This window comes from Oncorhynchus kisutch, linkage group LG6 (genome assembly GCF_002021735.2).
Source record: "Oncorhynchus kisutch isolate 150728-3 linkage group LG6, Okis_V2, whole genome shotgun sequence".
In the NCBI taxonomy this organism is placed as follows: Eukaryota; Metazoa; Chordata; class Actinopteri; order Salmoniformes; family Salmonidae; genus Oncorhynchus; species Oncorhynchus kisutch.
In genome coordinates, this window is record NC_034179.2 from 36,902,466 (window position 1) to 36,924,607 (window position 22,142).

At 42.9% G+C, this 22,142-nt stretch overlaps 2 protein-coding genes across 2 annotated transcripts; one reads left to right on the forward strand and one right to left on the reverse strand.

The window, feature by feature from the left end:
* Nucleotides 1-309: 309 nt before the first annotated feature.
* Nucleotides 310-9,240, forward strand: LOC109892137 (ADP-ribosylation factor-like protein 9). Its single transcript, XM_020484569.2, has 4 exons — nt 310-638; nt 6,493-6,667; nt 7,050-7,225; nt 7,615-9,240. Exons 1-4 carry the CDS (start codon nt 564-566, stop codon nt 7,780-7,782), a joined length of 594 nt encoding a protein of 197 aa, XP_020340158.1. The 5' UTR covers nt 310-563; the 3' UTR covers nt 7,783-9,240.
* Nucleotides 9,241-16,993: 7,753 nt separating this feature from the next.
* On the reverse strand, nt 16,994-21,252 carry LOC109892771 (nucleolar protein 16-like). Its single transcript, XM_020485540.2, has 5 exons — nt 21,054-21,252; nt 19,683-19,791; nt 19,524-19,593; nt 19,099-19,205; nt 16,994-18,937 (listed from the first exon to the last, which is right to left on the reverse strand). The coding sequence occupies exons 1-5, from the start codon at nt 21,158-21,160 to the stop codon at nt 18,794-18,796; spliced, it is 537 nt and encodes a 178-aa protein (XP_020341129.1). The 5' UTR covers nt 21,161-21,252; the 3' UTR covers nt 16,994-18,793.
* Between the last annotated feature and the right edge of the window lie 890 nt (nt 21,253-22,142).

Genomic DNA, 22,142 nt, shown 5'->3' on the forward strand with positions numbered 1-22,142 from the left:
GTGTTCCTCATTTTATTGACAATGATTTCACTGTTCACTGGTTACTTTAGTGTAGTTTACCAATGTTTTCAATATTTACTAATTTCACAACAAGAAGTGTTTTAAATATAGGTCATTATGATCTACAGTCCAAAATAACAGTACATCAGTGATATTACATTTCACTGCAGGGTTAATATTTAGGCCCTATTATATAGATCATATTTTTTTTATTTCAAGGAAGCTGACATGCCCTTTTGCAATTATATTAAAAGTGAACTCAGAGGCTTCGTCCACAAAGTACAGTCAGTAGCTGTTGTTGCGCAGCCCATACCCTCTGCTGTCCACACGAATCGAACCGACTGAAGGGTACAAGGAGGGTGCTGACGGGGCTCTTTCCAATACAAACAAAGCGGAGAGATCAGGTGCACTGTCCACAGTGAAAGTCATTAGATCATTTAATCGTTGGCTAGCTGTTGTGTCCTGGAACGCAACATTATCCGGCCTTCCAGAAGTTCCACATAATTCTGCTTCGGCACATATCCATCGCCCTAACTGCAGCGGTGGCTGCATTCGGGTCCGCGATGTTTATGGCGTTAAATTATTTATACAGAAGGCGAATATGGTCTCCCCAAGCGGAATATTATATGATCAAAGAGGTAAGCTCTTACCTTTGCTATGTAGGCAGTGGCGGTTCTAGACCATTTCAACTCGGGGGGTTGTACTGTTAGGGGGACCAGTTACATTAATAACAGATGTAAAAAAATATATATTTTTAAAGAACATAAATGTATGGCTCTGTAACTGTTGCAATCGGGGGACAGACGCAAAGTTTTCACGGTTTATCTCTGAATTCTTTACGTGCCAGAGCGTTAAAGTTCTGTAGGGGCGCCAGTGGAATCGAACGCATGCAGGCATAGAGATGATTTAACGAATCACTTATGTATCGACATGGGGCCTTCCAGCCCAGAGAATGCATATGACACTGATGCGCGTTCATCTCAGAACATGTAAACTGACAATCTGCCTTCACGTTGATAATGATGAAGGGTTTTGATAAAGAATGATGCACATAATGAGAATCATACAGGATTACGGTCCAAGAAAGCTACAGTATAAGAAAATACACACTAATCGTCTAATGTTAAAGGAGAAAATGCAAATCATTCCAAAGTAATAAAAAATATATACAAAATATTTCACCTTTATTTAACCAGGTAGGCTAGTTGAGAACAAGTTCTCATTTGCAACTGCGACCTGGCCAAGATAAAGCATAGCAACAACATAGAGTTACACATGGAATAAACAAAACATAGTCAATAATACTGTACAACAAAAGAAAACAAAAAGTATATATACAGTGAGTGCAAATGAGGCAAGATAAGGGAGTTAAGGCAATAAATAGGCCATGGTTGTCACGACTTCTACCGAAGGTAACTCCTCTCCCTGTTCGGGCGGCACTCGGCGTCACCGGTTTACTAGCCGCCACCGATCCCTTTTTCCTTTTCTGGTTGTTTTGTCTGTGTTCCTTTTCACACCTGGTTTCATTTGCGTTTATTTCTGTGTGTATATAGGGCACCTGTTGCCTGCCTTAGTTCGTGCGGGATTAAGTTTGTGTGTATTTGCGCTCGATTATCTTTGATGTTTATTGTTCTCACTATTACGCACATGTAGTTAAGTTTCGAAAAGGAGTTTGTTCCTCCGTGCAAAGTTTCTGTATTGTTTTCACTATTTAGGCACGTGTATGTAAGTGTCGGAACTGTGGTTGTTCCTCCGTGTGTTGGCACGAGTTGCACACTTCAACTATGACAGACAAAGTGAGAAAAAAAATCCAGAAAATCACATTGGATTTTTTATGAATTTATTTGCAAATTATGGTTGAAAATAAGTATTTGGTCACCTACAAACAAGCAAGATTTCTGGCTCTCACAGACCTGTAACTTCTTCTTTAAGAGGTTCCTCTGTCCTCCACTCGTTACCTGTATTAATGGCACCTGTTTGAACTTGTTATCAGTATAAAAGACACCTGTCCACAACCTCAAACAGTCAAACTCCACTATGGCCAAGACCAAAGAGCTGTCAAAGGACACCAGAAACAAAATTGTAAACCTGCACCAGGCTGGGAAGACTGAATCTGCAATAGGTAAGCAGCTTGGTTTGAAGAATTCAACTGTGGGATCAATTATTAGGAAATGGAAGACATACAAGACCACTGATAATCTCCCTCGATCTGGGGCTCCACGCAAGATCTCACCCGTGGGGTCAAAATGATCACAAGAATGGTGAGCAAAAATCCCAGAACCACACGGGGGGACCTAGTGAATGACCTGCAGAGAGCTGGGACCAAAGTAACAAAGCCTACCATCAGTAACACACTATGCCGCCAGGGACTCAAATCCTGCAGTGCCAGACGTGTCCCCCTGCTTAAGCCAGTACATGTCCAGGCCCGTCTGAAGTTTGCTAGAGAGCATTTGGATGATCCAGAAGAAGATTGGGAGAATGTCATATGGTCAGATGAAACATAAATATAACTTTTTGGTAAAAACTCAACTCGTTATGTTTGGAAGACAAAGAATGCTGAGTTGCATCCAAAGAACACCATACCTACTGGGGGTGGAAACATCATGCTTTGGGGCTGTTTTTCTGCAAAGGGACCAGGACGACTGATCCATGTAAAGGAAAGAATGAATGGGGCCATGTATCGTGAGATTTTGAGTGAAAACCTCCTTCCATCAGCAAGGGCATTGAAGTGGCTGGGTCTTTCAGCATGACAATGATCCCAAACACACCGCCCGGGCAACAAAGGAGTGGCTTCGTAAGAAGCATTTCAAGGTCCTGGAGTGGCCTAGCCAGTCTCCAGATCTCAACCTCATAGAAAGTCTTTGGAGGGAGTTGAAAGTCTGTGTTGCCCAGCAACAGCCCCAAAACATCACTGCTCTAGAGGAGATCTGCATGGAGGAATGGGCCAAAATACCAGCAACAGTGTGTGAAAACCTTGTGAAGACTTACAGAAAATGTTTGACCTCTATCATTGCCATCAAAGGGTATATAAAGTATTGAGATAAACTTTTGTTATTGACCAAATACTTATTTTCCACCATAATTTGCAAATAAATTCATAAAAAATCCTACAATGTGATTTTCCAGAGCAAAAGAAATCTCATTTTGTCTGTCATAGTTGAAGTGTACCTATGATGAAAATTACAGGCCTCTCTCATCTTTTTAAGTGGGAGAACTTGCACAATTGGTGTCTGACTAAATACTTTTTTGCCCCACTGTATATATATATTAAACACGCTTCTCAGAAATCCCTGCTCTCCTGCGCCTGACTCCTACATCTCTCACCGAGACGCACCTTATCACAATGGTGGCGAAGTAATTACAATATAGCAATTAAACACTGGAATGATAGATGTGCAGAAGACGAATGTGCAAGTAGAGATACTGGGGTGCAAAGGAGCAAGATAAATAAATAAATACTGTATGGGGATGAGGTAGGTTCACAGTCATAATAATACTTGAAACATTTCCTCTGACTATAGCCTGCCCTATACGGACATGGGAATATTACCTGAAATTAACTAATATGATTTCCAGGAGCTCATTTGTCTTGATTCACACAAAGAGGCCAAATTAGTCTACAGTTAATGTAATCAAGGGAGAATTGCTGAGAAACTTGTTGACTCCTCAAATTGGCCTCTCACAAACCAATGCGATGTTATAGAGCTGATGTAGCTAATATTGGTGCCATAACAACATTACATAGTGGTCAAAGTGCAAATGCAGCTATCGTGGCACAAGTAGACAGCTATTGGCGGTTTAGTTTATTAGGATCCCCATTAGCTACTGCAAATGCAGCAGTTACACTTCCTGTGGTCCACAAAAAAACATACAAAGTACAGAACAGTAAGAGACAAGAACATCATAAGATATTACATTAAATTAAAAATAAAAATAAGAGTTATATATATAGGAAAGACACAGTCAACATACTATTTACACACTATTCATATACATATTTATATTCTTATTTACTGTACAGTTAAATTAGATCTTTAGAAAGAGGAGATGAGCTGTGATACAATGTTTTTCATCTGTTTTTTAAAGCTAAACTTGGATTTTGCCTGAGTAACCTCTGGTGGCAGAGCATTCCATGATGACATGGCTCTATACATAAGTGAGCGATTCATTAAATCTGTTTTTGGTTTGAGTACCGTGGGGTCACAACAACAGAGGCTGTTGCCTGCATTGCACACAAAAATGCAAGTGATTGTGAAATATTATTGGTAATCCTACAGGGACAGATAGTGAAAAATACTGATGTACAGTGCCTTCAGAAAGTATTCAGACCCTTGACTTCCACATTTTGTTACGTTACAGCCTTATTCTAAAATTGATAAAATTGTTTTTTCCCCTTCATCAATCTACATACAATACCCCATAATGACTGAACAAAAACCGGTTTAGATTTTTTTGCAAATGTATAGAATAAAAAAAGGCTGAAATATCACATTTACATAAGAATTCAGACCCTTTACTTAGTACTTTGTTGAAGTACCTTTGGCAGTGATTAGAGCATCGAGTCTTCTTGGGTATAACACTACAAGCTTGGCACAACTGTATTTGGGGGAGTTTCTCCAATTCTTCTCTGCAGATGTTCTCAAGCTCTGTCAGGCTGGATGGGGAGCATTGCTGCACAGCTATTTTCAGGTCTCTCCGAAGATGTTAGATCGGGATCAAGTCCAGGCTCTGGCTGGGCCACTCAAGGACATTGAGAGACTTGTCCCAAAGCCACTCCTATGTTGTCTTGGCTGTGTGCTTAGGGTCGTTGTAGGGTCGTTGTCCTTCGACCCAGTCTGAGGTCCTGAGCGATCTGGAGCAGTTTTTCATCAAGGATCTCTCTGTACTTTGCTCCGTTCATCTTTCCCTCGATCATGACTAGTCTCCCAGTCCCTACCGCTGAAAAACATCCCCACAGCATGATGCTGCCACCACCATGCTTCACCTCAGGGATGGTGCCAGGTTTCCTCCATCTTATTTTTAGTCTTTAGGAGCCTTTTGGCAAGCTCCAAACTTGGCTGTCATGTGCCTTTTACGAAGGAGTGGCTTCCGTCTGGCCACTCTACCATAAAGGCCCTGGTGTACAATGGTATTCCTTCTGGAATGTTCTTTAATCTCCACAGAGGAACTCTAGAGCTCTGTCTGAGTGACCATCAGGTTCTTGGTCACCTCCCTGACCAAGGCCCTTCTCCGAGTGCTCAGTTTGGCTGGGCGGCCAGCTCTAGGAAGAGTCTTGGTGGTTCCAAAGATCTTCCATTTAAGAATGATGGAGGCCACTGTGTTCTTGGGGTTCCTTCAATGCCACAGACATTTCTTGGTACCCTTCCCCAGATCAGTGCCTCGACAATCCTGTCTCGGGGCTCTACAGAAAATGTAATCGATCTCATGGCTTGGTTTTTACTCTGACATGCACTGTCAACCGTGGGGCCTTATATAGACAGGTGTGTGTCTTTCCAAATCATGTCCAATCAATAGAATTTACCACAGGTGGACACCAATCAAGTTGCAGAAAGATCTCACGGATGATCATTGGAAACAGGATGCACCTGAGCTCAATTTTGAGTCTCATAGCAAAGGGGCTGAATACTTATGTAAGATTGTTACAGGAATTAAATTCCTACATGTTTTAATACCCAATTAAAATTAAATACTCTGTCAATTCCTAAGAATTTGTAAGACTCTTATTTGCATAAAATGTACAGAGACCAGTCTCAAAATCAATCAGCAGCGTTTATTCTCGAGAGTACTGAACATGATACAGTTTACCACAGGTTATAAACTGAAAATGACGTCATTAGTTTTCATACTACCCCGTCTCATCTCCACTCCAGTACAATGGCTGTATAGTTATCAAGCCTTCCCACATCGTCTCTCCCAACTTAGATGATTTATGACCGAGCCTAGGTCTGCCTGTGTAGATAAGCATTCCAGCCAGTCTGACGATAAATTCATTCATTTCTACCAAGGAACAGACAGTCATTGTTCTATTTCTTGATTATATTTACACACATTATATTCAGTACTAAGATTATAAGAAAATTCATACATCTATACAATACCATAATAGTATTCTGATTAGTCAGTCCTGATTGAAAGGTATACATAATTAGTCATTATTGATAAAAAATCCCTTAACAAAGGTATTTCTGTTTTGTATTAAAAACGTGTTCTCGCTTTGTCATTATGGGGTATTGAGTGTAGATTGAGGAATTTTTGGTATTTAATCCATTTTAGAATAGGGCTGTAACGTAACAAAATGTGGAAAAAGTCAAGGGGTCTGAATACTTTCCGAATGCACTGTATGTAAACAAAACATATTGCAGTTCTGCACTTTACAGGAGTAACAATGTATCTGTACCTTTGAAAAGAAAAATGGGATAAGATAACTTCATGTTGCTGTTGTGAGAGAACAGGTGTTCTGATGGCATCCTGCTGTGTCTGCATGTTGAGCAGGAGGAGGGTGGACAGCGCCAGGTGCTAGTCCTTGGCCTAGACGGAGCTGGGAAGAGCAGTATGCTTCAGGGGTTGACAGCCACAGACGGAGACAAGAGAGGGCACTGCTGTCCCACCAGGGGTTTCAACTTTATGAGCCTCAGTGCCCCTGCCCGTCAGCTGGATTTCCTAGAAAGTAAGCTATGCAGTTTGCACAACATATTTTTTGCATATGCTTGCAGGGCAATTCAACCGGCCTGTAAGACTCCATGCAGAGTGCTTTAAGCCTTCTCTACCACCTTTTTAATTTTGTCACATGGATTTTAAACTATCAGATTGGCCCTGAAAATGCCAGTGACTTTACCAAAAGCATTATAATCATGTGCCTTTGCTTAGACTCACTTATGTTTGAACAACATGCATCATTTACCTTTTCTTGAGTGGAATAATTCATTTGGCCTTCTTGTAGTGTGTCAAACAAATAAGAAAGTAGAAAACATAAGTTCATACATCTTCCTTATTGCCTAGCAACACCTCTCAAGTAACCTACCTTCCTACCTCTGTCTGCTGTCTTCCAGTTGGAGGGGCTGAGGATTTGCGTATGTACTGGGCAGAGTACCTGGGGAAGACTCATGCCCTGGTGTACGTGGTTGACTCCTCTGATAGACCACATCTCCCACAGGCCAAGGCTGAGCTGCATCGCCTCCTCAGACTGCACTCACAACTTCCTGTGGTGGTCCTGGGGAGCAAACAGGTGAACTTGACTATTATACGGGCTTATACTGTCTATGGGCAGATTTACATCGGAGATAGAAAGACCAAGAGAATGGAAACATATTCAATTTTTATCTAAACATGTTGATCTTTGTGTGGGCAATATGAGTGTCTCGGATATGGATACACCTATACTGGGTACATGTATGCTCTCCAGTGAGCACATACTGTTAGTAACCCCTCACTTGAGCAGTGTTATAAAGATACTGTTATAAGTGTGATGTTACAACTGTCATGACCAGTATTGTGATACATCCATGCATCGCTGTTTAGATTGTCAAACAGTTTTATTTATGATTTTAACAGGTGCTCATCACACCCAGTGTGACTTGATAGTAAACTTCACTGTCCGTCTTGTGTCCCCTCTAGGACAAGCCAGACGCATTGAGTGTGTCAGAGCTCCATGAGGCCCTGTCTCTGGGGGCGGTGGCTGACAAGAGGAGGCTGTTCCTACTGGCTGCCCAGCTAGGCTCAGATGGCCTGATTGTCTCCCGTAATCTGCAGGCCTTCCAGGACTTGCTTCTACAGCTCGTCTGATGCCCCAGGGCAGGAGTAGTGAAAAGTGGGTTGACCAGGCATGTGGGATGGGGAAAGTAGTCCATTGATGTGCCCGTGTGGTAAGGACCAGTGGCAATTGGCCATGACTGAGTGTGAATACTTTTGAACTAGAGTAGATCCTTCAGGGCCATCTGGAAGGCAGGGAGCGAAAATGGTTTGATACAGTCAGGTCCATAATTATTGGCACCCTTGATAAAGATGAGCACAAAAGACTGTATAAAATAATTATCGGCACCCCTGTTTTCAGTACCCTTGCGAGGATAACCACACTGAGCCTCTTTAAAAATACTTTATGAGATTGGAGAACACATTAGGAAGGATCTTAGACCATTCCTCCATATAGAATCTTTCCAGATCCTTGATATCCTTAGTTTGAGCTTATGGACTGCCCTCTTCAATTCAAATAATGCTTCCGTATGCTTCCCTTTTTCGACGCCAAACCCAGCCGATGTGCATGGCCAAAGAGCTCCATTTCATGTCATCTGAACATAGCATCGCCTGGAGTTTGATAAACGGCATTGGCATTTGGATTGGAACCGGCGCTATGGTCAGATCACATGAAAATAAAGCTTTTTGGCCACACAGACCAGAAGCATATGCAGAAAAGTACCTCATACCGAGGTAAAATATGGTGGTGGATTGTTGATGTTATGGGGCTATTCTGCTTCAACTGGTCCTGGAGCCCTTGTAACACCAGTTAGCATTGTCTCTCGAAACTACCTTTTAACTTTCTACATACTGGACACAGAGACACAAAAATGCTATCCATGAGTTTGGAAAGTAGCGCTCACAAAAAATATTGCGTACATACACTATATATACAAAAGTATGTGGACACCCCTTTAAATTAGAGGATTTGGCTATTTCAGCCATACCCATTCCTGACAGGTGTATAAAATGTTTTGTTATTATTAATAAAAACATATGTAAGACAGTTGTACTGCAAACATTTTTTATATATATATATATATATATACACATTGTAGAGCACGGTTAGTACCATGAAATTGGCTTGTCCCTCAGCTCAGGAGTCATGGTTTAGAGACATTTTGAGTTAGAAAAAAGATTTTTCTCCTTCTTTAAATGACATGATACAACAGAAAGTATCATAGTTATTTAGTGGACTACTTAAATGGAAATATCAAATAAATATTACAAATAATTTACAAGTAATAGCTGTCCCTCGATTTCATGTCACTGGTGTTAAAATGTATACAAATCACAACTTTGAAAAAATACAACATCCTTGCCAAATTCTTCCTGGATCAAAGGTTCATTGGAGACGGGACTGTTTTGAAAAGCACATGGTGAGTGTATACTCTTCATACGTTAACAATTTGAGGATTATCTTGGTGATTTCATGCAAGGACTGAAGATGTGTCACTGGTGTTATACAGTTTATAGAAAGGGGAAAGGAAAATTGGATTAAAATTAAAGTTGCATGAAAAGTGATTTATCATTTAAGTGATTTATTTACAATTTAAGAAGTGTGGTTTGAGCAACAGTGGGCGCCATCTTAGATATGCCATCTTGTCTGCAGATGTCTCACTGGCGTTATCACTGGTGTTACTGTTCTTGCTGGTAACACCAGGGACATGACGATAACGGCAGTTACAATCAATAACACCACAATCTTTTTTCTCAAAATAACATTTTTTAAAACCTTCAACAATTATATTTAATAAATACAAAAATACCTTGCGTATACGGTAAGAAAACCAATATGTAATTCAGATGAACTAACCCTTTAAGTAGACCTACACTATTTGTCACGACACAAGAATTGATATACTGTTTTAACAAGCTACGTGATTTTGTGGATAGGCGAGAGAGTAGGATTTCATGTTTGTATTATGTTGCATGCATCTTACGCTGGAAATCAAATACAATTACAGTGGGGCAAAAAAGTATTTAATTAGCCACCAATTGTGCAAGTTCTCCTACTTAAAAAGATGAGGCCTGTAATTTTCATCATAGGTACACTTCAACTATGACAGACAAAATGAGGGAAAAAAATCCATGAATTTATTTGCAAATTATGGTGGAAAATAAGTATTTGGTCACCTACAAACAAGCAAGATTTCTGGCTCTCACAGACCTGTAACTTCTTCTTTAAGAGGCTCCTCTGTCCTCCACTCGTTACCTGTATTAATGGCACCTGTTTGAACTTCTTCTCATTTTGTCTGTCATAGTTGAAGTGTACCTATGATGAAAATTACAGGCCTCTCATCTTTTTAAGTTTCGGTACAGTGATCCATTCACTTCAACCAAGTAGGAGAGTGGTGCCACTTTCTGTACACAGGATCCGAGTCTCCAGAGGCCTGTCCGGTCCCCTGGTAGGGGCTTCATTCGCACCATTTCACCCACCCTGAGCTCAGACAAGTCTTTTGCTGATTTGTCGTAGATGAACTTGGAGACCTGTCTTCTGTGATGTAGCTTCACCAGCACGTCTGTCACCACACATGGCTCCAGGAGAGTGCTGGCTACTGGCAGAGCTGCTTTTAAGCACTGTGCCATGAGGTGCTGTGCCGGGCTGCTATCCATGCCTTCTGTCTGGGTATTGCGCCACTGCAGGATTGCTTTCCAGGCATCTTTGCCCTCTCGCAGATTCTTTTTGCAGAGGCTCTTTGCGATTTTTACTGCGGTCTCCGCCTTCCCATTAGCTTTTGGGTATCGTGGTGATGAAGTGACGTGCTCAAATTCCCATCTTGCAGCAAATTTTCGGAACTCAACTCCGGAGAATTGGGGTCCATTGTCTGAAATTACCCTATCTGGCTGGCCATAGTGGGCAAACTGAGCCTTGCAGCGTTTGATCGTTGTCTCTGCTGAGAGGTCGGGGAGGAGGTCAATCTCCCAAAAGTCTGAGTAATGATCAGCTACCAGTAGAAAGTCTTTGCCACTGTGCTGGAAGAGATCTAGACTTACTATCTGCCAAAGGCGCATCGGTAGCTCGTGGGACATCATCGTCTCTCTCTGTTGCTCAATGGCATATTCATTGCAGATTTTGCATTTACTGACATAGTCTTTGATTTCACTCTGCATTCCTGGCCAATACAGTGTGTCACGTGCTTGTCTGTAACAGGTCTCACCTCCTATGTGACTTGAGTGCACGATCGCGAACATCTCAGGGCGCAGAGAACGGGGAATAACGACTCTCTGACACTTGAATATTACTCAGTTTTGAACACTGAGCTCCTCTTTGACTGGCCAATATTCTCTGACGGCTAAAGCAGTTTCTTCCTTGCAGTCGGGCCAGCCCATCAGAATCACAGACCTCAATGCCTGGAGTTGCTCGTCCCTGTCTGTGTGCTGTCTGTTTTGTATAAGGCGCTGGTCCATAACATTGAGGTAGTCAGCCTGGTTGATGTGTTCAACATCCACTTGCTCTGTTTGTAAGCTGCACACTGCGTGTTGTTCATGCATGGAGCGTGTGTGAGTGCCTGATGCAGTAGCCCTGCTGAGCGTGTCACTCACACACATCTCTGGCCCTGGCTTATACACCACCTTGAGGTTGTAGTTTTGTAGGGCCAGTAGCATGCTCTGCAGTCGTTTTGGGGCATTCAGAAGAAGCTTGCTGAATATAGCAATAAGGGGCTTGTGTTGTATTGAAAAGATAAGTGATCAGAAAAGATAGGTGATCATCATTCAGAATCAGTAGGATTTGTAGATCTCAGTAAAATTAAGTTCATCATGCAATCAGACATAAACAAACCTCCTACATATAAAGGAGATGGTACAGACAAATGCTCCATTCATGAATGGGAAGAGTTGATGAGAATATACTTGAGGAAGGGATGTCCTGTTGGGGAACAATCAGATGAGATGATTAGTCGATTTTCTGGCAAAGCAAGAGACATGGTAAAGATAAATTTACGCAATGAGACAACAGTTGATCCTACAGAGAAGCCAGAGATTGTATTTGACATTCTGAAACAGAATTTCAGCGAATTGGCCTATTCATGCATGCCCTTGGCTGATTTTTACAATACTAAACCTCTACCCGGAGACATGAGAACCTGTGCCTCTGGTGCTTTTCCCCAGATCATTGGAAGTCAAATTGTCCAAAACCGGGGGAACGCTATGCCAATCCCGGTGGTGAGAGACGCCCACCACTTCAGCAGCAACCATTAAAACTGACACGCCCACAGGTGAAGGGGGGGAATGTGGGTGTTCAGATGGCTTTTTCAGATTTGTTTTACACCTCTGTGTCTGTACATGGGAAAGTGCAGCTTAAGGGCATGCTTGACACTGGGTCTATGGCCTGTACATTGAGTGAACATGCAGAGCAGAGACTTTTGGAAGCAAGTGCCCTTCCTCAGCATTATCAGCCTCCCACAGAGTTAGTATTAGTGGGGTGTGGGGGGAAGAAGACCTCAACAAAGTGTTTCTATGATTTGGAGATGCAAATCTATGGGATTGATGTTAAAGTGCCCACCCTAGTTGTTCCTGGACAGCGTGATGATCTCATCCTGGGATCGAACGTCATTAAGCATCTATTGCATGAGATGAAAGGCACTGACGAATACTGGAAGCTCGTCAACAACATGGATGGCCAGACCCACTCACCAGAGGGTGAGCAGTTTCTGCAGATGATGACAAGTGTCACAAGATGGAAGGGACAGCAAGTCGATGACAAGATTGGGACAGTGAAGCTCACTCAAGCTGTGACTCTTTCGCCCAAGACTGAACACTTAGTTTGGGGTAAACTTCCTAAAAATGTGGCATTGTCTCCAGGCAGCACTGTAATAGTCGAACCTACCAGGTCAAAGGTCATGCCCAGAAACATACTCGTGGGTAGAGTTATTACACCCATGTGGGGAGATGGCTGGGTCCCTTTAAAGGTAGTAAACTGTTCTGACAAACATCTCACCCTAAGACGTAACATGAAGTTGGCCGATGTGTCTACATGCTTGGCTGTCGAGGATGCAACAGTCTTTCAGGGCCTTCATGAAGTGAGGAAAACCCCAATGGAACAGAAGCAGGATGACAATGGCTGCCACAATCTGAAACAAAGACTGTCTGATCTAGGATTAGTAGACATTGACATTGATGGATGCCAGGTAACTGACCAGTGGAAGGAGAAGCTTGTGAATACCATCACAAAATATGAAGACATCTTCTCAAGGCATAATCTGGACTGCGGAGAAGCCAGGGGTTATGTTCACCATATCCACCTGGTTGATGACAGACCCTTCCGGCTACCATACAGAAGAGTTCCGCCTGCTCATTACCTGAAGCTGAGGAAGGTATTGACAGACATGGAAGAAGTAGGTCTTATACGCAAGTCAGTTAGTGAGTATGCCTCCCCTTTAGTCATGGTATGGAAGAAAGACGGGAGTCTGAGGTTATGCACTGACTTCAGGTGGATGAATACACGAACGGTGAAGGACACTCATCCCCTTCCTCATCAAGCAGATTGCCTCGCAGCCCTTGGTGGCAGTGCATTTTTCAGCACCATGGACTTGACCTCAGGATTTTATAACATTCCAGTTCATGAAGAGGACAAGAAGTACACAGCCTTTACCACACCGATGGGACTTTATGAGTACAATCGCATGCCACAAGGTCTGTGTAACAGCCCGGCCTCATTCATGAGAATGATGTTAAGTATATTTGGGGACCTAAACTTCTCAAATCTCCTTTGTTACCTAGATGACTTGTTGGTCTTTGCACCCCCCGAGGAACAGGCTCTACAGCGACTTGAAGCTGTGTTTAGCCGTCTAAGAGCCAACAATCTCAAACTAGCACCCAGAAAAATGCCACTTCCTACGAAAAACAGTGAAATTCCTCGGACATATCATTAAAGAGGACGGTGTGTCAGTGGATCCTGAGAAGGTGGAGGCCATTGCCAAGATGAGCCATGCTCAGCTGATGGAGGCAGACGGATGCACTCCCTCTGCTCGGAGGCTGAAATCCTTCTTGGGTATGGTATTATATTACCAGCACTTCATTCCTGACTGTTCTGCTATAGCTAGACCTTTGTTTGCACTCACTGGGGGTCAAAAGAGAAGAGGAAGAGATGGGAAGAAGGGCAACAGTGGGATTTTCCGGAAGCTGACGCTATCGGATTGGACTGATGAGTGTGTCGTTGCATTCCAGAAGCTGAAGGATGCTCTTTTGAATTGTGTCGTGCTAGCTCACCCTGATTTCGAGAGGCCGTTCATTCTCTTCACTGACGCTTCCTTGGATGGTCTTGGGGCTGTGCTTTGCCAAGTACCTGAAGGTGAAGATAAGGCAAGGCCCATAGCATTTGCGAGCAAGACCCTGAGTAAGTCGCAGAGAAGGTATCCGGCACACAGACTTGAATTTCTAGCACTGAAATGGAGTGTGTGTGAGAAATTCAGTCACTGGCTTAAGGGGCACGAGTTCACTGTCTGGACAGATAGTAACCCGTTAACGTACATCATGACAAAACCCAAGCTGGACGCTTGCGAGCAAAGATGGGTTGCCAAGCTGGCACAGTACAACTTTGATTTGAAGCGTATCCCAGGCAGCAAGAATACAGTAGCAGATGCACTGTGCCGCGACCCCTTCGCAGTGACTGTCGTGCAGAGACTGATGAGGGAGTCCTACCTAGCACTTCTGTCTGAGGCTGTTGGGACGTTGAATGATGATGTCCAAGATGCCTTCTGTTGGGCTTCTTATCCCCAGGAGATAACCTCTTTGTCCACTGCTGAAGTGAAGGCCATATGTCAGCTCCATATCGACTGGGAATGTTCAACGGAGATGCAAGCAATCCAGCTTGGTTCCAACACCCAACGGCTGCTTTCTCCTGGTATTGACACTTTGCCGGAACTCTCACACGAGGAACTTCGAGATCTCCAGCTACAAGACTCTGTGACTTCCATGGTCATCCCTTTCGTCTTCAATAAGAAACGGCCCACCAGACGAGATCGATACAATGTTTCTTCTAAAGTGTTGTTGCTGATGAAACAGTGGGATCGCTTGATCCTAAGAGAGGGAGTTCTGTATCGTGTCATTAAGGAGAGTCACACAAACCAGAGAAAGTTCCAGTATGTCTTGCCAGAGGTGTTGAGACTCAAAGCGATGACTGGCATTAACGACCTTGCAGGACATCAAGGCCAAGCTAGAACTCTAGCTCTGGCCAGACAGATTTTTCTGGCCTGAAATGGAGAGAGACATCAAGGAGTATGTGCGCTGCTGCCAGAGATGCATTCTAGCAAAGACTCCAGAGCCAGCAGGTAGAGCCCCGTTAGAGAGCATCAAAACTTGCTCTCCCATGGAGTTGGTGTGTTTGGATTTATGGACAGCGGAAGACAGTAAGAAGCACTCAGTTGATGTTCTGGTGGTGACTGACCACTTCACTAAACTTGCCCATGCATGGCCATGCAGAAACCAGACAGCCAAGCAAGTAGCTCGTAAACTGTGGGATCATGTCTTCTGTGTCTACGGATTTGCATCAAGGATCCATACTGAAAAAGGCGCACATTTTGAGAGTGAGCTAATAGCAGAACTGCTTAAGCTCTCCGGTGTCCAAAAGTCAAGAACCACAGCATATCACCCAATGGGGAATGGAGAAACTGAACGCTTCAACGGGACATTAGGTAGCATGCTCAGGAGTCTGCCCTTGAAAACCAAAGAACATTGGCCTGAACAAATCCAGTCATTAACATTTGCCTACAATGCCACTGTTCACAAGACTACGGGCTATGCTCCATTCTTTCTCATGTTTGGTAGAGTCCCTCGGCTACCAGTGGATGTTATGTTCCGCAATGTTTTGGATGACTCCAGTGTTGTGGATTGCAACAAGTATGTCGAGACTCTGATCACTGGGCTGAAGGAAGCTATGAGTGTTGCCCAAAGGCACACTGACAAGCAACAGAGACGACAAGGTCGGGAGTATGACAAGCGGGTTAAAGGCATCGGTTTGTCCATGGGGGATCGTGTCCTCATCGCCAACAAGGGTGAAAGGGGTCGCCGCAAGCTGGTTGACAAGTGGAACCCCGGGATTTTCACAGTGACTTCAGTCAATCCACAAACTGACACGTACATAATCCAAGACCGTTACGGCAGAGAGAAAGTGGTTCACAGGAATCTACTGCTGCAGGTGAATTTCTTGCCATTTGAAATTGATGATTCAGTGCACTTCAATGACAGTGATGCTGCAGGGCCTTCAATCAATGTAGATGCAGGAGAGGTCACCCACTCCGGCGATGGACTGGACAGGGAAGACATGGAGGACTCTGGGGAGGAAAGTGCATCCTGGCTGGCGGAGGATTCAAGCGATTACTCCGAGCTCTGGACATCGGATAGAAAGTCAGAGCCAGAAGAACCTTGTTTGCTTGAGGAAAATGACCGGGGAAGCACCTCAGATTCTGGAGCTGATTCCTTCAAACCCACCTCTGATCAATGATCTAAGGCCAGAGCCACTGTTAGTCACCATGGCCTCTAGCCCATTGGCAGGTCGCCCAAGGGCGGGGAGGGTAGTTAAACCAGTCAAGAGACTTTTTTTTTTTAATAGTCAATTCACCAGAAGGTGTAAATTTAACATAGTACAGAGAGATGATTTAGTACAGGATTATTTTTTTTAAGGCTAAGAATGTAGGTATAGTGTAAGAGGCACTATGCATCTAGGGGCAGTTGAAGGCCTGACCAACTTTCACTTGCCCTGAAACCTATGGGTAGCTTTGAGCTGAATTCAGAATTAAGCCTTGAGCTTGGTAGGTTATTTTGTTGTTTTACAAGGTTGGTGAAATTCAGGAGGGGTGAATGTAACAGTTGTTAAAGTACTATGTGAATTTCACCAGGTTCATATATTATGTCGTGTTGATTTGTTATGCATGCCTGCATCCTGGGAGAAGGGTAGTGTGTACTTACGTTTTGCCCGGCGTGCTCGTGCTCAAATCATTTTGATGCAATGAGAGAGGTAGGCACGCTTTTTCTGTCTTCAGAAAAGTTTGATTATTTTAAGTACAAAGTCATACAGTGTTTTGTTCATGAATAATGATGTATATTTAGAGGTTACTCATAAGTGGATGGTATTGTTATGATGCACTTGTAATTGTACTTTTTAGGATGATATCAACATTCTGAATTCAACATGTGGTTAATAGCTAGCTAAGGTATTAGCAGGCTATTGTATGTGAACTATGGCTAGCTCCTCGAATGATCCCAGAGCCTCCTATTGTGCATCTGTTGTAGAAAGAGGCAACGATTCTCAGAACATATGTGGCTCTACGAATGTTTTATTTCCTTTTGGATGCAGATGCAGAGTGAGTTCTGCTTGATTAAAACGACCTGATCTCCAAAGTCCACGTCTATTGTCACAATCAACCACACACAACGCAGTTACAGCGGTGCAGCATAGCACCGGTTACATGCACACACAAAATAAAATCAAACAATGATCGAAAGACATGTGTTGCCCTTGTTAATGAAGAGAGATGATCTACAACTTCTTAGTCATAGCCTCAATTTTGTGCCGCACATTGAATATAGTTGCAGAGTCCCTGTAATCCTAGATTCAGATCATTCAAGCGAGAAAACAACTTACCCAGATAGGCCATTCGTGTGGGAAACTCGTCATCATGCAAGCGGTCAGACAAATGAAAATGGTCAGTAAAGACAACTTTAAGCTCATCTCTCAATTTAAAAAAACGTGTTAATACTTTGCCCCTTGATAACCAGCGCAGTGAATTCTAAGCGTTACAGCTGGATGAGTCAACTGATGTGGTGGGCTTGGTCGTAAAAGCGTTAATGGTCGAGACCCATATCATTGCATAATGCAGAAAATACGAGCGTCCAGGGGCCTTGCTTTAACACAGTTAATTTTCACTGTAGTGTCCAAAACGTCTTTCAAGCTGTCAGGCATTTCCTTTGCAGCAAGAGCCTCTTGGTGGATGCCGCAGTGTACCCAAGTGGTGTCAGGAGCAACTGCTTGCACGCGCAAGTGTGGCTTTTGTGCCATCAGTACAGATAAACACATCTTGACCAGTCCATTTGATGTCACAAAGCAGTCCAGTACTTTTAAAAATATCCTCTCATGTTGCCCCCCCCCCCCCCCCCCCATAAACGTAACGGACATATGCCAGGCCCACCACAACTGTTGACTCATCCAGCTGTAACGCATATAATTCACAGGCTTGTATGCAAAGCAGTAATTGTTTCAAAACCTCTCCTGTCATGTAGAGGTGGTATGTCTATTTTCGAGCAAAAGGAATGAGCTGCAGCTACGTATGGCTACATACGGACCATTAGTAGAATTCCCGTGAGAGCAACGGTTAATGTGATTGATGTTAATTGACTATGCTACCCGTATTTGACATTGTGTGGTTATTCCGCTGAACAGTATTATTTTAGGCAGTGAAACGAGGCTACTCAGGCGAGGAAAAAACATCACCCAAATGTATAGCCCCGTCGGAAAAGCTAAATTGACTTTTTGAAAATGTCCATCACATTATTTTGCGTACCCTCGTCGGCATTTTAGGCGTACCCCAGTTTGGGAATAACCGCCCTAGAGCATGTTCTTCATATTTCTTTATTTTATTGTGTTGAGTTGTAATACTTTTATATGCTGCTGTAAGGTTTCTATTTTTATTTTTTACAGTGACATTGTTACAACCTTTTGTACAAGCTTGACAAATGACGATGCTTATACATCTTCCAAAACAAAATCCAAAGAGGAAATGCATTAATGAAACTTACAAACATATGTTGACATCATTACAAAAGCAGACTTGAATGTTCTTACTGTATATAATTTGTAACTGTATTTTGGGGAAACATACTAGAAGTATGAAAAAAAAGAGAGTATTTTATGCATGTTAAATCTAGTCTTTTTCTCAAATGTTTACAGTTCTTTAAAATCCCAACTCAACGTCTATTCTAAATTAAGAAAGCTTGTGTTTCTGGGTGCACTTTGACCCCCATCTCCTGTTCATCTTTGCCACAGTCACAGAATACTTGCTGAAGAGGAGTGGTTTCTTCCCCCCCTTCACATTGAAAGTCTTTTCCCACCACAGACAGCCAGTTATGTGGAAACTGCTTTCCCACCTCTGAGAGACTCCATGAAGGTGGTGTATTCCTCTGGATGGCAGCGTTTATACTGGTCCACTTTCCTCCTGATCTGCGAGGGAGTGTCCTGGTAATAGTTCTTCTCATCTCTGGCCATAGCCTACAGAAAGAGAAAAATATTGTCTCACAATGCCCAAAAGAACATACAGTAATTATTGCAATGACCCAAAAGGCAATATACTGCAACTACAATAATACCAGCGCAACCTTTGAAATAGTACTACTGTAAAGAGTTGTCAAGTAAGGTGAAACTCCTCTTACCTTGTAGTTCTCGCTGTGTTCCCTGACCATGTACTGCACATACTCAATCAAGTCTGTGGATAAGGTCTTTGTGTCTTTCTCTGGGAGACTGGCCTCAGCCACCAGCTCTGTTGAAAACAAGAAGACATACATGAGTTCACATGAACAGATCTTCTGATCAAATGTAATAGGTGAAGCGTTATATATGACTAGTCATATTACGGTCACAGGGAATGTGTATACAGTAGGTGTAATGGTCCTCTGTAGCTCAGTTGGTAGAGCATGCAAGGCGCTTGCAACACCAGGATAGTGGGCAGGACCACCCATATGCATACGCATGACTTAGTCGCTTTGGATAAGAGTGTCTGCTAAATGGCATATTAACATCCTGCTGGGTGAAGAACACAAACATTATGTCAAACAAGAAAATATGATTGGTGCCTTACCATTGAGTACATATGGCTTCCTTACAAGTTTGGGAGCAGGAGCATCTTCAGTTCTCCCCACAGCAGCAATCTGCAGACATATTAATTATAAGTGACTCAATTAGATTCATTAATTATTGAAAGTATAGCATATCACCACGATGGACAGGATATACTCACGGCTGGTGTCTTAATTGGGAGGGCGCGGTTTGGGTCAAATGCCAGACCCATGTCTCGCAAGTTTCTTGCCACAGACTTTTTGTCACTCCAGGCATTTCGGATCTGAGGACTTGGAATGAACATTCATTTGTTACACAACTATAGACATCTACCCATATGATTCTGATAAGTGGGTGAAGTATTGTATGTCTGGAGAGTAGCCACCCTTTGCCTTTAACAGCTTTGCACATTCTTGGAATGAAGAAATTACTAATTTCCCCAGTTTTTTTTCTGCCTTCTAGCCATTAAATCTCGTTGAGGAAATCAATGCCGTTGCAGCCTGAACGGAGAATGTTTTGGGTACGAACCGGTCCACAGAGACACAAGAGTATTGGCGGCAGGTAGCCTAGCCACCAGTAACCCAAAGGTCGCTGGTTCAAATACCCGAGCCGACAAGGTGAAAAATCTGTTGATGTGCCCTTGAGTTAGGCACTTAACCCCAATTTGCTCCAGGGGCGCTGTACTACTGTACACATTTCACTGCACCCATCTGGTAGAAGTAACAAAATATTCCTGGCTGCATACAATGCATTTGTTCAGTAAGATGAAACCATCAATATTCAGATCGCCATCTGCCAACCTTTGTGCTACCATTAAACAAAATTCCCCTAAGATTATTTCATGGAACACTTATCACATAGACCCAATGTGATATGGCTATGCTTTCCACTGCATGTACACATCTAGCAGACTAAACTCAACGATTTATGATGGAGACTAATGTGGGGGGAATGTTGTTATTCAACTAGGTATGTCAGTTAATAAAAAACGAATTATTATTTACAAAGACGGCCAACCCCGAACGACGATGGATCAATTGTGCGCCGCCATATGGGCCTTCCAATCACGGCCGGATGTGATTCTCCCTGGATTCGAACAGGGACTGTAGTGACGCCTCTTGCACTGAGATGCAGTGCCGTAGACCGCTGCGCTACTCGGGAGCCCACTCAGAATATCCGAATTCACATAAAATTACATGATCAAAAACGTATAATTGCGGGTGTTTAAATCAATCGTTTTTGATAACGTAATTTTACGTGACTTCAAGGTCCTGTCCGCCAACAATAGTCGCCGCTCAACTCCATTGTAAATCGTGGAGTTTTGTTTAATCAGCTAAACCACTGCAGGACTAGCAAACTGCCATAAAACAAGAAAATAGACTACATACAATAATCCAAGTTATAACGATTCACTAGCTAGTAGTTACCTATCTATATAGTTTGCTTTGATTGCTAGCAAACCTAACGTTAATAGAAACAACCACACAGGATGGATGAGCTAACGTTAGCATTGCTAGCATAGTTTGTTTTTCATCAACAATATTCGACTTACCACTCTATTCTCGGGGCTTCCCTTTTCTTAAACTGCTTTTTAAGTTTCTTTCTGTCTTTACTGTAGTCAAACGTGTTTCCTTTCCTTTTCTTTTTGGCTTTAGGCATTGTTACTTTGCTTTAAAACGAGCTACCTTTTGATTCTGAACAACGCGTGGAACTGTGCAGGAAGCAAGTGTGGACGCATGTGTTCTAATTCTTCTTCGATGGGGTTTAGCGGCGGTTGACATACAATGTTAATGGTGCATTACCGCCACCAGCTGGACGGGGTATTGCATAATAAATAATAAAAATAAACACTTTCCTTGAAAGGGGGAAAACGACCTGCAAAAAAGGTTAACTAAATAAAATAACATCATAGTTCTTAAATCACAGTTCACTCCAAAATACATCCTCACACAGCCTCAGGGGCCTGTGATGGGGCTACATTCACAGACAGGATTTCTTGCACAGCCTCGGCTGTGAAATGACTTAGACCCCAAAAAACATCAGCATTCACAAAGATTCCGATTTTGTTAGACTTCTTCTCCGCTTGTGCTGTACAGTTTGAACATTGCAATAAATACAAAGTCTACCTTTTCAGCATGTAGCATTTTACTATCCCTCAGTTGATGAGTAACCGTCACTGGTCGTGGTACCATTGATTTGTCCTTGTTCCTTCCAATTTTCTCACCGCCTCCAGATAGACGACACGTTGGACACTCCTTATCGTTGCAGGTGCACTCCAAGAATTCAGATGCATGTTCACCTCCACAGTTGCAGCATCTCCCTTCATCTGGCATAACAACATTCGTCACTTCTGCACACACTTAACACATGACCAAATATGTTACATTTATAACACTGAAGGGGCTTGTGCACAAAAGCTTTTACAACGTATCTCATGAATCCTAACTTTATATGAGAAGGGAGAGACTTCATCAAAGAACAGTAGCATGAATGAAGTGAACTTCTTTTCTCCGTCCACCGTACAGGCCTATAGATGTGCACCAACCACTCCACTGAGGTCTTCAGTTACATCTTCTGCCTTTATATCTCGCGCCATCCCAGACATAACACCGTTGATACGAAAATCCATACAGGAAACATT